Source organism: Panthera uncia, assembly GCF_023721935.1.
Source record: "Panthera uncia isolate 11264 chromosome D3 unlocalized genomic scaffold, Puncia_PCG_1.0 HiC_scaffold_8, whole genome shotgun sequence".
NCBI classification, from domain to species: domain Eukaryota; kingdom Metazoa; phylum Chordata; class Mammalia; order Carnivora; family Felidae; genus Panthera; species Panthera uncia.
Window position 1 is genome coordinate 72,696,079 of NW_026057586.1, and position 14,615 is coordinate 72,710,693.

Below are 14,615 nucleotides of genomic sequence, written 5' to 3' on the forward strand. Positions count from 1 at the left end.
ATCGAAGGCCTGTGACTGGCAAATCCCTTTACTCTCTACACAGCAGCCAGTCTTTCACACACAACCTTGTGGTAGCTCTCACCTCACTTCAAATGCTGCCCCACAACTCCCCCCTGCCCGATCAGGCCCTCAGGAGCTCTGACTGCATCTTCTTCCCCTCGCCTCGCTGCCCAGCTGGTCACACGGGCTTCTGGCCCACCAGGGCCACTCCTGTCTCAAGGCACATGTGTTGGCTGTGCTGTCCACCCAGAAGCCTCTCCTTTGGCTAGTTCCCTCACCAGCTTCAGGTCTGTGCTTAGAGAGGCCTTCCCAGACCTCCCTGCCTAAATAGCCGCACTCCCCCACTGCAACCCCTTAGCAGCTTTCTCTTTCTTCCAGACACATCATTAACCGCCATCAGGCATGTTTCTACTCTCCATTCCCTCTGTGTGCACTTGAGGGGAGGGGTTTTGCTGTGTACACCACTGTATCCCAGCACCCCACACAGGGCCTGGCACGTGACAACACAGGGGACAGCTGCTGAATGAATGAACCCGCAGAGATGCATAGGAACCATGCCGAGGGGGCAACGAGGGGACGACACTAAAATACAAGGAGTTCTGCCACGTAGTGGTCTGCGGGATGATGAGGTGGTGGTAGTTTGTTTTCTTTCCAAACTGAGTATTATCTGTACCGGATGCTGCTAGTGGAGCACTCAACCCGTTCAAACTGTTGGGATCCAGATCCCTCCTCTTTCCTGAGAGAGGACAAGGAAAGCAGTGGGCCTAATGCAGACCATCGGTGCTCTCTCTTCTGACACCCAAAGGTACAGCAAAATCTTCAAACCACGTTGCAGAGACTTTGGAATGCATAATTGAGATCCCAAAGTTGAGAAAAATCTTCAGTTTCATTTTGTAAATCACAGAAAGCTTAACAAGAGCCTGGCTGGCCAGGATCTGTGGCAGCCCAGGGCTTCTGTGTGGGAACCCTGGGGCACAGCATTGTTTTGCGTATACAGAAAGGGAACAGGGACCGAAGGGATGGTCGGCATGCCCTCCTCATGCCTGGTCCTGCTGTCTGGCCGGGAATGCCACCTGTTCCTGGGACACTGAGTTGCATGTATGCAGCAGGATCTCGCAGGCTGTGCCGGGGGCGGCTGTGTCACAGCCTGGAGGACTCCCTTCACACCCACCCAGTCAGATAGTACACAGCCTTCCTCACAGACCCTCTTGTTTAAGCCGGCTCTGCAGGTTCCACACGTGCCAGTGGCACAGGCGGGTGGGAAACTACCCACGACAGATGGCTGAGGGCAGAGGTTCACAGCCCAGCTGGCCAGACTCTTGCCCTAGCTCACACCAGAGCATAAACTGACTCCCAAGTCAAATGTCAGTGACTTTTCTGGAGATTACAGGCAGAAGCAGTACTGCTGGGACTCTTCTGGTAGGAGGTAGCTTCAAACCAAACAAGTCCTAAACAGACACTGGGGCCTGGGCTCACCCCACAAAGGCTCTGGGCCAGAGAAGTAGGTATGACTGGGCCAGAGCGGCCAGGCCACCATCCCGCCATATGCCATCAGGAGGATGCACTGTAACAGGGCTTGGCCACGATGCTGTGTAGCTGCCTGTGGGAGTACACTGGGACAGGCACACAGCACTGCTCAGAGTGAGTGGCCTCTGCTCCCATCAAAGCAGAGTGCATGTGGGGCTTGCAAGACAGGCTGCTCTTGTCATTGGTATATATGTTTCCCAGCTGGCAAAAAAGCATTAACTCACTTTTCCTCACAAGAAAACCTATAACCAAGGTGCTGTCATCTCCACTTGACAGCTTAAGAAACCTGTCCACAGGACTGAAACTGGAAGCCAGTTGGCTAGCTGGCTGAGTACATGTCAGGTTCTGGGAGCTGGCCCTCGGGAGGGGTGGCTCAGGTTCCAGGATGCATGCTGGCAAGGGGACAAGTGGTGGGACGGGGAGGCACTCTAATCATATGGTCTGGGAGTCATGCCTATGATCAAAGCAGGCTGAGTAGCCCCTTCCCCATCTCACACCTCAGGCTCCTGAGCAATCCTCACCTGGGTGTCACCTCTTGGTGACAACAGGGTGCTAACTGTATCTGAGAGCTGCTCCGGCTGCTGTGTGTGAAGCCACACAGCAAAAGGTGGGTTTCATCCCACAGCAGAGCCAGCAAGGCTCACGCCTGTCCAGGAGAGTGGGAGGAAACCTTTTGGTCACGCACAGGTCGAATGAAGGCCAAGCCTTGACTCGGGCAGTGCTGGGGCCAGATGAGCAGAGTCCCAGCCCGGGGCCCAGAAACTGGCTGTCTGCCGAGCCCCAGGAAGGTGGCCTCTCCCATAGAACAGGCCCTTCTCCTCTCCTTCCTCACTTCCAGCTCCAGCTCACTACCTGACTCCTGCCACACTGACCAGCAGCAGCCCAATTACTGTGTGGCCACTGCTCTCACAGTGGGCTGGTAGGACAGCCTTGCTTCTGCTAAACCACCAGCCTGTCACACAAGGGCTCTTAGTAAACATTTCCTGGTTTAGCCTGATGCTGCCAGGCAGCTGCCGTGTGGCTTTAGCAAGAAGCTGGGCATCCACGCACCTGGCCAGGTGAAGGACCTAGGCTAGGCCTCAGTCTCCCCCAAAAGGAAAGTAGAAGCAGAATAAAGATCTGAGTCCTAGAGGCCCTCATCAGCTGGCCAACTCCTCGGGGCAGAGTACAGGCCCTGCAACATCCTCACCAAGGGGTCTGAGACAAGCTGCTATCTCCTCTGAGCCTCAGTTTCCTGCTCGCCCTGCTGGGCAGGGTGCTGTGAGAAACAATACCGAGGAGCTGCCCGGGCCGGCCTGTCTCAACTCCATGCTGGTATGTGCTTCTCAGCCTTTCTCTTAAGACATCAAGTGACCTGGGAGGACTGCAGGAGCAAAGAACAGGAAGAACATTCCCCAAGTTAAGACCGAACAACAAGCACAAAACGAAGAAGTTTAGGTGAGGCAGTAACCCAAACAAGAGGCCCCTCCACAGAGGAAACCAGCCCTGGAAAGCACCACCAGTGTTCACAAACTCTGGTCTCTATACAGGAGACACAGTCCTGGTGCCCAACTCCCTTGTCCCCCCCAAGAACTGCAGTGGCTGCTCCTGCACCCCCAGACCTCCAGCAGGAGAGGTTGCCAGCCTAGCAGGTGTGAAGTGGTATCTCAACGTAGTTTGGATTGACATTTCCCTAATGGCTAATGGTACTGAGCATCTTTCCTGTGCTTATTTGCCATTTATTTGTATATCTTCTTTGCAGAAATGTCTATTCAGATCCTTTGCCTACTTTTACATTGGGTTGGCTTTTAATTATTTAGTTGTAAGGTTTGGTTTTTTTTTTTTTTTAATATATTCTAGATACAAGTCCCTTACCACATATAAGCATACTCAGAGATATTGTGGATTCAGTTCGAGACCACCACAATAAAGTGAATATCAAAATAAAGTGAGTCAAATGAACTTTTTGGTTTCCCAGTGCATATAAGACTTATGTTTATGCTATACTATAGTCTATTACGTGTGCAACAGCATTATGTCTAAAAAAACCCCAACATATATATCTTAATTTAAAAATACTTTATTGCTAAAAATTGCTAACCACCATCTGAGCTTTCAGCAAGTCATAATAACTGATCACAGATCACTATAATAATAATGAAAAAAGTATGAATTTTTGCGAGAATTACCAAAATGTGACACAGAGACACAAAGTGACCAAATGCTGCCAGAAGAACAGTGCCAAAAGACTTGCCCAACACAAGGTTGTCACAAACCTTCAATGTGTAAAAAACAGTATCTACAAAGTGCAGTCAAGTGAAGCACAGTAAAACGAGGTGTGCCTGCATGTGTCCTATAAATATTTCTCCCTTTCTGTGGACCATCTTCGTTTCAGTAATGTCTTTTGAAGCACAAGCTTTTAATTTTGATGGTGTCCTGTTTATTATTGTTACTACTGTATTATTTATTTGTTATTTGTCACCTGTGCCTAGTCCAAGGTCATGAAGATTGACATCTATGTTTTCTTCTAAGAGTCTTATAGCTTTTAGCTCTGAAGTTTAGCTCTCTGATACATTTTGAGTTCATTTTTGAACATGGTGCGAAGCAGGAGTCCAACTTCATTCTTTTGCATGTGGATATCCAATTATCCCAGCACCATTTGTTAAGAAGACTGTCCTTTCCTCCACTGAAGTATCTTGGCACCCCTGTCAAAAATCAATTGACCATAGATGTATGCCTTTGTTTCTGGGCTCCCAGTTGTATTCCGTTGATCTATACATCTATGCTTAAACTAGTACCACGCTGTTTATTTTTTTAAATTTTTCTATTTATTTTGAGAGAGACAGAGACAGCACAAGTGGGGGAGGGCTAGAGAGAGAGGGAGAGAGAGAATTCCAAGCAGGTTCTGCACTGCCAGCACAGAGCCCGATGCAGGGCTCAAACCCACGAAACCACAAGATCATGACCTCAGCGGAAACCAAGAGTCAGATGCTAAACCGACTGTGCCACTCAGGCACCCCCACACTGTTTATTTTCACTTGTGGTACAAAACACCTAAAATTTATCCCCTTACCCATTTTATTTATTTATTCATTTATTATTAAGTTTATTCATTTCTGAGAGAGAGAGACAGACAGACAGAGCATGAGCAGGGGAGGGGCAGAGAAAGAGAGGGAGACACAGAATCCAAAGCAGGCTCTAGGCTCTGAGCTATCAGCACAGAGCCCGACGCGGGGCTCAAACCCACGAACCGCAAGATCACGACCTGAGCCAAAGTCGGAGGCTCAACCGACTGAGCCACCCAGGTGTCCCTCATCTTACCCATTTTAAAGTGTACAGTTAAGTAGTGTTAAATATATTCACATTGCTGTGCAACAAGTCTCTAGAACTTTTTCATTTTATCAAACTGAAACTCTATACTGATTAAACAATTCCCATTCTCTCCCCTAACCCCTGGCAACTACCACTGTACTTTCTGTCTCTCTGATTTTGACTACTTTAGATCCCTCACTATATGGAATCATATAGTGTTTGATTTTTTGTGCTGGGCTTATTTCACTGAGCATAGTGTCCTCAAGGTTAACCCACATTGTAGCATGTATCAGAATTTCCTTCTTTTAAGGCTGAATAATATTCCACAATTTTTGATTACTATAGATTTGCAGTAAGTTTTGAAACCAGGAAGTGTGAGTCCTCCAAGTTTGTTCTTTTTCAAGACTATGGCTCTAGGGACCATCTTATAATCCACTCTCCTAGACCACTTGTGGCAGGAGGTGCTGAAGGGCTCAGTTCCCCAGCTGAGCCACAGACAGCAGGTAGGGGGAATTGGGACAGGGGCACCCATGCCTCAGTCTTCTTTCTGGATCCCATTAGTGACTTTCAGAACTCTCAGGATGAAAGGTCCCAATGCCATGTGGTTTCCCTCCTGGGCTGCTCAGGTGGACTCAAGGACACAGGTTTTTCTAAGCATGGACTGACAGCACAGGACTCAAAATCCTGGAGAAGAGTGTAATCTTGGTGATTGTAAGTGATGCAATAGCTAGACTTAGGGCCCTTATGACCATCAGCATGTGTGATCTTCCCTAAGGTGTGGAGAGCTCTAGGGAGTCCTGCTTCCTCAGGTGCCCCTGGCCCTCGGTGGAGGATAGTGGGAGGCCCACCTTGGGAAGTGCAGGGGTTAGCCTGTGCCCAACAAAGCCAGCCTTGGGCAGGAGGGTGGCCTTAAACAGGCATCAAGGGTCTCTGAGGGGCGGATTCAGCCCTCAGAAGGTCTAGTGGAGAGACCAGGAGCCATGGGAGATGCTGACATTGAGGAAATGGGCTCTGGAGTCCTGGGGAGAGGCCCAATGGCAGGGGAGAGGAGGAATCTTGGCTGAGGGCCAGTGTATGGGGCCCCAAACCCCCACCTCACTGTCACAATAATTCTGTGCAAGTATCACAAGAGAGGAGCCCCCCACCCCTGCAGAGCCAGGATCTGAACCCAGGTGAGCCCACATTCGCTCCCCCTCCCCCAGAAATTCTGTTGCCAGCAGCTAAGCAAGTGGCTCCCTGTGTCCTGAGGGCAGTCTCTCCATAAAGGCCTGGAATGGGAAGGTGGGGGGGGGGGTGGCTCTGAACTGAACAGAGCTTTAGCTGGGGGCACTTGAAAGACCTGAGGGATCCAGAGTCAATATGCACAGCCCCTGGGGTCTCTCTGAAGACAGGGATGATGGATGTTCCTGCCGGTTGGCCACTGAGCCAGAAGATGGCAATAGGAAAATGCCACTACCAAGCCCACAGGCGGATTTTATGAAGAAATGTGTTGCTGTTAAATATATACAGCAGGAAGCATTTGTTACCAAACAGCTGTGTTTGGAAAGCAGTCGCTGCTTGTCAGCTAATGGTTCTGCATTAGTCAGTGAGAGCACCAGTTGTGTCCCCCAGATCTGTGGACAAGCTGATACCTAGCCCCCAGGACAATGGCATGTCCCAGACAGGGTCAGCCCCAACTCAGGCTCTCAGTGCAGTGAGGTGTTAACAACCTACCATTCAAGCTGGGGTGACACCTGCTGCTCAGCAAAGGTCTCTGAGTGAAATAAGCAAAGAAGCCAGTGGCGCTGCCCGGGTGCACCGGGGCCTAGGGTGTGGCAGCCTGGAGAGCTCCCGAGGCATACCTGGCACCCACACACAATTGCTATGTAAGGAAGGGGATCTCTCCCGGAATCAAGACCAGCATTCCATTTCAGAAAGCCAAGGAACCCAACCTGGAAATGCAGCTAACAGAAGAGCCGTGACAGAAACAGAGCTTGATGGCTGTGCAGGGTGTTCTGGGAAGGAAGCCAAGGCAGCCTCCATTCCCACCAACAGGGACGGCTGGATTGACCGGGATCCACCCTCCCTGTAGACCATCAGGATGACCAAAATGACCTGGGGGACATTCGATGAAATAGCAAAATGGCAAACTGAGCATGGATGCTCTAATGGTGGGGTAAGTAGTGGAGCAGCTAGGCTGGGGCGAGACTACCCAAGCCAGTCCCAGGCTATCACCCACCCCTGTGCGACCCTGAGCCAGGTATCTAGATGGAAAGTGGACAGAACAAGATCCCCACCTCCTCGACCTGAAGTACTTAGAGCCTCAGAAGTGACAGTCAATGGTGTGTGTGCCCGAGAGCTGGGAAATAACACACAAAATGGCTTTTGTTTTAGGCTAGCAGAGCTGTGGCTATCCCCTCTCTAATGTTTTTGACATAGATGCTGCTTTCTACTTTAAAAAAACTCACCCAGCAAGGGGATAGGTTGTGAAAATAGCACTATGCTTGGTACCGGGTGGGGCCCTTTACGTGCACTGGTCCTTTGCGCTCAGACTAAAGCCATTTAATGGGGCTCTCCCTCAAATCTCTCTCCATCCAACCCCACATCTTCCCCTCCTTTCCACAGTGGCTGGTCCCTAATAGGCATCTTGCACTCCAAATTCTGTCATGGCATCGGCTTCTGGAGAAGGCCACCTGCTACAGTGTGGGGAAGATTTGGCTCACCCTGGGAAACTCCAAGTCCTGCTAAGAGCTGACCCCAGCTGGCAGGGGCTGCACGACTGCTTGGAGGAGCATCTGAAGAGGGGGATGCCCAAGGTGGGGGAGATCCAGATGATGGGTGCCAGTGTCCCTTCCAACTGAGACTCATGAGAGTTCCTGCACTGGGCTCTGCTCCTCCCAAAACAGGGAAAGAAGGAAAGTTCCCAAAGCAGCACCGGAACATGGTAGGGGGCAGGGGCAGTGTCAGCCACCCCTGAAGATTGCTGCAGAGGAGGTTTTATTAAAACCCAGGTCTGCCTGCCTGGGTTCAGAAGGCCTAGGGCACTAGAGGTAAGGTCCACTGCAAAATACAGGCTGTGCAGGGAGGGACCCAGGCTGAGGCATGGTAGTTGCAGCCAGAAAAGTCAGATGCTCTGAAGGAGAGACAATGCTCAGAGTGAGACCCCTTCCTTCACCAAGCCTGCCAACACCAGCTCCCCCTGTTCTGCTCTGACAAAAACCAACCAAACCCTGTGAGCATTTTGGGCAGATACAACTGTGACAGGGCACCTACCTGTGCCTAGCCCCCAAACAGAATTCTATCAAGTAACAACTTCCTGTCATGTAACCATTGCCAAGCCAAGATCCATCTCTCTGGCCAATTGTCCTTCCTGGTTCTTCAAAGGTCCCACAGAGGCTGGTGAGAAGGGGCCGGCAGAGGGCCTCTGGGAGGAAGATGTTTCTGAGCCAGGACCTTACTGAGTAAGGGAGCCAGATGAAAATAGAGACCACAGACAGACTCCAAAGGCTGCCCCTGCTTAACCCCACCACCCTGGCCCTCTCTGGCCCTTGCCCACACCAGTTTGGCTCACCCAACACTGCCACATGCTCAGGCAATCTGCCTGATCTGGGCTCTCTTCCTGTCCTCCAAACTGCCACTGTCCCTCACTCTGCCATGGCCACCCTACGGGTTTCAGATTAATGGGTGCCTTCATGGTGCCAGAGCAGCACCCCCACTCCTGTGTGTATCCCATTATCTTCTCTTTAGCATGTGTCACAATGGGACTAGCTTTATTTGCTTGTTTCCGTGTTTTACAATCTGCCTGTCCCTTAGAATGTACCTCCATGGGGGCAGGCACCACGACCAGGACACTGTCTCCAGTGCCTCCCGGGTAAGTGAAGAGTGAAAGAACACACATGCCACACTCCCTGCACAGATGCTACCTGCCAGCAGAAGCCGTCTGGCTGGGAAGTCCCTGAGAGAGCTTAAGCCTGGGGCACAGCTGTTAAGAATCGCTACATCATCTGCTTTCCAAAAAGAGCTGGAGGAGGCTGTCGGCACCCAACCCCCATGCAGCAGAGGCTGTGAAGATGGTTCTGGCAGCTGTACTGGAGAGGCGAGCCCAGGGGCAGGATGATGGTGAGGAGGCCTCTCCGCAAGATGCGGCCAGAGGGGACAGAGCCTGCAGCAAAGCCCTGGGCCAGAGGGGAGGGGGAACTCTATAGGGCATCTGGGGATATGCCTGTGGGGCCATGCTGAGGAGGACAGGTGAACAGCAGTGGAGAGGAAGCCAGACAGTGGAGCAAGAGTCGCCACACTGGCCCTCACAGGCAAGAGCTGATGAGCCTGTAGGCCCTCACCCTTCAGCCCGCAGCAGTACCTGAGCCTGTGATCTTGCTTTGGGAGCAGCCCCTATACCCGCTCCTCCCTTGATCCCTCCTGTGACCCGTGGTCCTCACCAGCTCTCACCTGGAAAGCTGGACCACTCTTGTGTGGACTCACCTCCCGCATCTCTCCTGTCCCACCCCTCCCATGCACCGCTACCCAAGACCTTTGGCAGCTCCCACCTGGGTTTGTTCTGCCCACCGACACTCAAGAGATGCTCCTGGGCCCTGGGAAGATCAAACCCCTCTCCCGCCCCCCATGGGCTGGCAGCTCGCTCACCCGGTGGGTCTTGCTGTAGGTGTAGAGGAAGGCCAGTCGGTAGAGGCTCTTATAGTGCTGGGGGAAGCGGCTGAGGCACAGGCGGAAGGAGGCGATGCACTGCTCGGTGAGGAACTGGCGCTGCTCTTCTGCCCCAGCCGGCAGCCCCTGGGGAAAGGCTGCGGGCTCCCCCAGGGTGTCCGCTCTCTTCCTCCCGTCCCACAGGGCAGGTGCAGATGCTGGGGGTTTGGCAGCAATGCAGGCAGAGGCTGGGGGGTCTGCAGCAGGCTTCTGGCTGCCTTGCTCTGTGGCCCGGAAGCCTTCCGTGCTCTCCAAGGACTCCTCAGTTTTCCCTGTGGGTGAGAAGAAAAAGAAAGTCACCTCAGTTTTAATCCCTGCCCCCCAGGAGTAAGGAGTAACCTTACTGAGGTGAAAGGCACAGCTAAGTCTGTGCCCTTGCTACACAGCTGCTGGACCCAACAGACCCAGTAGGAGGCATGGGGCCTGGTGCTGGCTCTGCCCCTGCTGGCAGAGGCCTCCATAGCCTCCCACTCTCCTCCCCTGTGAAACAGGATGTCCCAGCTGGCATGCAGCAGAGGGGCCCCGAGGCTGCAGACGGTGGGGGTGGCAAGCGGGGCTCTGGGTCCCCCCTCTGAATGGCAGCACAAGGCTGTCCCGCCTCCTAGGCCTATGCAGGTGCATGGGGAAGCAGTCCACAGAAGGAAGGTGTGGCTGCCACAACCATGGAATAAAACAGCTAGGAAAGGCGCACAAAGAACTGCACCTGCTCTGCCGCTTAGCACCTCTGCCCACAGCCTACCCGACATCCTTCTCCAGAGCTGCTGCCGCTACTGTGCGTGAACCAAGAGCTCACACACGGCAGAGCCCAAGCTGGGTGGCAGGGGCTGCAGGAGAAGGAGACTGGCCCAGGAGGGAAGGATTGAAGGAAGAGGATGGGGGCAACAGTGAGGGGAAGGTGGCCTGTCAGGCACCCAGGAGTTTGGCAAGGCCTGCCTGGAGGAGGCCGGAGAAGTAGCCCAGCACTAATGCTGAAGCCTGTCAGCCACTGTGGGCTGAGCTCCTTCCTGTCCTCAGCCTGACAACCTTTTCCAACTGTAGTGGCAGCCAAAAGGAGGCTGGGGCCTGCTGCGGTAGGGAAGAGTGGTCAAGGACTAAGGTCCCAAGTTCCCCTAAGCAAAACCATCATCAGGTTTAAGCAAAAAGACATCAGGTGCACATCGAGTTCTTTTTGCTAAGGAAAGAATCTGAGCAAGACAGAGCCAAGCTGCTCATCACAGCACGCAAGGCTACCTCCTGTCAGTCCTGTCATCCCTCCTACCTACCCTCTGGGCCTCATACCTTGAAACCAACCATTGGGAACATCTCGCTCCTTGTTCCTACCTCTCCACGGTTGTTCCTTTTGGACTCACCGTCTGCACACCCTCCCCTGCCTCACCCACTCGCTCTCATCCTTCAGGACTCCACTCACTGTCACCTTCTCCTGCAGGCCTCCTGGGCCCCAAGGTGGGGTTTGCAGAGTGCCTTGTGTGCCCACCTCTCTGATGTCACCGACCCCACTGTATTTATGCACGGGTGTCTCCCCCTCCCCCACTGCCCAGAGCCTAGCACAGGGTCTAGTTTGAAGGCGAATGAATGACTGAAAAGCAGGTCACATCTGATCTTAACACTGTGCTCTCTTCTCAGGGGAGCTCAGGAAACCACTTAGGTCCCACAGGCACCCCACTCAGAGCACAATGACAGCAACTAGGAGTCTGCTCAGGGCTGGCATCTTACGGGGACACCACTGCCTTACAAATGTGCCTGATTTCTAGTGTTCAATTCAAGGGACACATTTCAAATGTGGCTCAACAAACACGTTCTCAACGACTCTGGGCCCAGCCCTGTGCTAGGCATAAGGGAGATGGGGAAATAGGATGAAGATAAAGACCTCCCAAGGGCTCAGATAAGGTGCTAAGTGTATGCTCACACACAAAGACACACAGGAACACATCTGCTATGGAAAGTGAGCACAGGGTCAAGAATTTATCCAAAGAGAGGTCAGAAGGCATGTCTGAAAACACATTAAAAGAGGGAAAAAAAGTAGTGATGCCAGAGTGAATGAAAAACCTAGCTACTCAGGGATCTGGGTGGCCTGAAGAGGTGCAGGAGACATGGGTGATGTGCCTCACACACAGTGTCCACTCCACGGCTGAAAGAGCCTCACAGGTCACATTAGTGGAAGAAAGGGGGGAAGTCGGAAACGTCAATAAGCCCACACAGTGCTTCCCAGCTAGGATGCCTAGTCCTAACCCTGGCAGCATAAAAGTGAGGAGACTTCGTCCTAAAGATAAAAAGCAAGGCAATGCTCTGGCCACTCTGGTGCTGCTGCTGGCAATGAGGACTGGCTTAGCATGCCCAGAGTGCACACACCAGGCCACCTCCCACTCTGCCACTGCCACCCCCGCCTTGTGCAAGGCACTCAGGCATCATCACCAGGCCTCTACTTGACCTAGAAGAGGCAGGTGCAGCCATGGGATGGTGGTCCCTGAACAAAGTGGCTGGTAGCTGTATCAGCACCCTTGGCCCATATCCTGCCCCGGGTCCAGGTGGCAGGGAGGGCCCGGGCTGGGCACCCGTGTCCCCTGTCAGGACCACATACGCTGTTGACAAACTATGCTGCCCTCAGAGTAATTAACAGAGTTCGCTTCTGTTCAGAGAATAAAATTTGGGCAGCTTTTCCCTCTATTAAAAAAATAAACCTTCAGACTTCGTCTGCGTCTGGGTGGCTTAGTCGGTTGAGCGTCTGACTCTTGATTTCAGCTTAGGCCATGATCCCAGGGTCATGGGATCAAGCCCCAGGTCAGGCTCTCTCTCCCTCTGCCCCTCTCCCTGACTCACGTGCTCTCTCTCTAAAATAAAAAATAAAATAACATAAAATAACATAACATAAAATAAAAACAAAACAAAACAAAATAAACCTTTACTGTTGCTCCATTCACTTTAGACATTTTTTGAAGCTCTGACTCCTAAGAAGGTGAGCTTCAACTAGCTGGAGAGTCATTTGTGGGGAAAGCTCCTTCCTGGAGGCACCCTGGCACAAAGCAGAATGGAGAAGTCAAGAGGCATCTGCTGGATGCCATGGGAGGGAGGGCACCTGGGCATCAGGAGGGGTATGAATGTCAGAACCATTCTTGCTTTGGCTCAGCACCCAGGGCCTGGCACAGACTTGGGCTCCATTATGCCCTGCTGTCAAACAATTCCCACGAAATTTGTGTGAGCTCTGGGACACTGACCGTGAGAGAAGCAGCAGGCTGGGGGCAGGGCCGTCCGTGAGGGTACACCTGAAGAGCTGGGGTATGGAGCACACCAGGGGCACACACCCAGCCCTGGCCCAGAACCATATCCTGGCTCTCTGCAGGGCGCCAAAAACCATGGGAGCCCTGGTGGCCAGAGCTCCTGCCCACTGGGAGCCCAGAGGAGAGTGTGTCAGAGACCACCACTAACCAGGGCCAGGCCTGGAGAAGCGCACTCTGCTCCCTATGCTGTCTGCCTCGCACGGGCTCAGAACACATTCTCTGCTGTACCAACTCTCCAACAGGAAGTTCACCAATTTCCAACAGGAAGTTCACCAACTTCACTGCGGTTACCAGGAAAAGCTGGGCTTAGAGTGGAGAGATGTATCCACAGAAGATGCTTCCCTTCAAGCCTACGAGCTACTGCCATGACTATGGTTCTACTTGAACTTCCTTTTTACTTTTTGGTAAAATGTTTTATTTATTTATTTTGAGAGAGAAAGCATTTATTTATTTTGAGAGAGAGAGGGGGAAAGAGAGTATCTCAAGCAGGTTCTGTGCTGACAGCACAGAGCCTGACGCAGGGCTCGATCGCACAAACTGTGAGATCATGATCTGAACTGAAATCAAGAGTCAACACTTAATTGACTGAGCCACCCAGGAGCCCCTCAAACTTTCTTTACCAGTGGTGAGCCCCTACACTGTCTGCTTGAACCATTGGCTCTGAATGGAAGGAGGGAAGGGGTGGGATGCCCCTCGTGTGTCTGGAAAGCCCTGCACAGCCTAGGTCAGACCACGGCTGACCCTCTCTGAGCTCAGCACCCCAACCTGCATCCCCCACTTCCCCAAACATGGTGGAGAGAGGCCGGGGTGACACAACAGCACCCACAGCAGTTCGCTGCTTAATGGGCCAGACGGAGCACAGACAACAGGACTCACCTGTCCAATGGTTAAAGTAATCTTATTTTTAAGACTGGACATGAACAAGAGTTGCTGTATTAGAGCGCTAGGACTGTAGGTTACTTGTTCCTTCCCCTTTCAAGCTCCCTGTGGTATGTTTATGTTAGTTGCAGAATGTCAACATCGGTTGGAGATAGCATAAGTGCCTAGTGAGAGAGTGGGGCACTGGTCTCACTTTCTGTGTCCTCTTACCTGACCCTAATGGGGGCACTTTTGCCAACCTGCAGGGCATGCAGCCTCACCACCTGCTAAGGCCAGCTAGGGGAGGCTGGTGAGGAACACAGAGCTAGGACAGGCCATCCCCAGCACGAAGGGGCCACGTCTACACGTGAACTCCTGAGCCTAGACTCTCCCATCCAGGGCCTGTAAAAACACGTCCTAGGGGAGGTCATCGCCAATCCTACCTGCCCCTCCCAGCCCACCCAGAGAGGGAGCATGGGGCAGAGGTTAAGGGTGCGAACTAACCCTGGATAAATTCCCAACCCTCTCTGAATCTCAGGTCTCACCTGTAACATGGGAAGAGCCGCGGGGCTGTTTCCTAGGGTGGTTGGGAGGACAAAAAATAGCACCTGGCACAGGGCCGCTGAGCATGGGTCTGGTTGTTGTGGTTGTTATTGTTTAGCAAGTCCTGGTCCGGGTGGGAGAGCTCTCAAAACCCAGGGCCAGCTGCCCAGCCGCAGCCCCAGAGGGGTGCCACAGACATCCAGCCTGCCAGCATTCTCCTGCGAGCTGGGTGTGGGGCTCTGCCCACTGGTTTCCACAAAGGGAGCCCGGGGACCCCACGAGAGCCAGGCATGGAGTTAGATCAGGGCCTCCTGACTGAAAAGGGAGGCACTTTTTCCTAGAGGCCTGGTATGATTCACACTAAAAAGAAAACACACTGGTGACATTTAGGATCTAAAGATTTTTTTTAATAACTAGGTATTTAAGAAAAAAATCCAG

The 14,615-nt window shown here is 52.6% G+C and overlaps 1 protein-coding gene across 3 annotated transcripts in view; it reads right to left on the minus strand.

Moving 5' to 3' along the window:
- Positions 1-14,615, minus strand: part of CABIN1 (calcineurin binding protein 1) — a 154,341-nt gene that overhangs the window by 52,305 nt on the left and 87,421 nt on the right. For all 3 annotated transcript variants that reach the window (XM_049619133.1, XM_049619132.1, XM_049619131.1), the window contains exon 28: positions 9,442-9,773. In XM_049619133.1, coding sequence (XP_049475090.1) covers positions 9,442-9,773 — 332 coding nt within the window. The remainder of the gene's footprint in view (positions 1-9,441; positions 9,774-14,615) is intronic.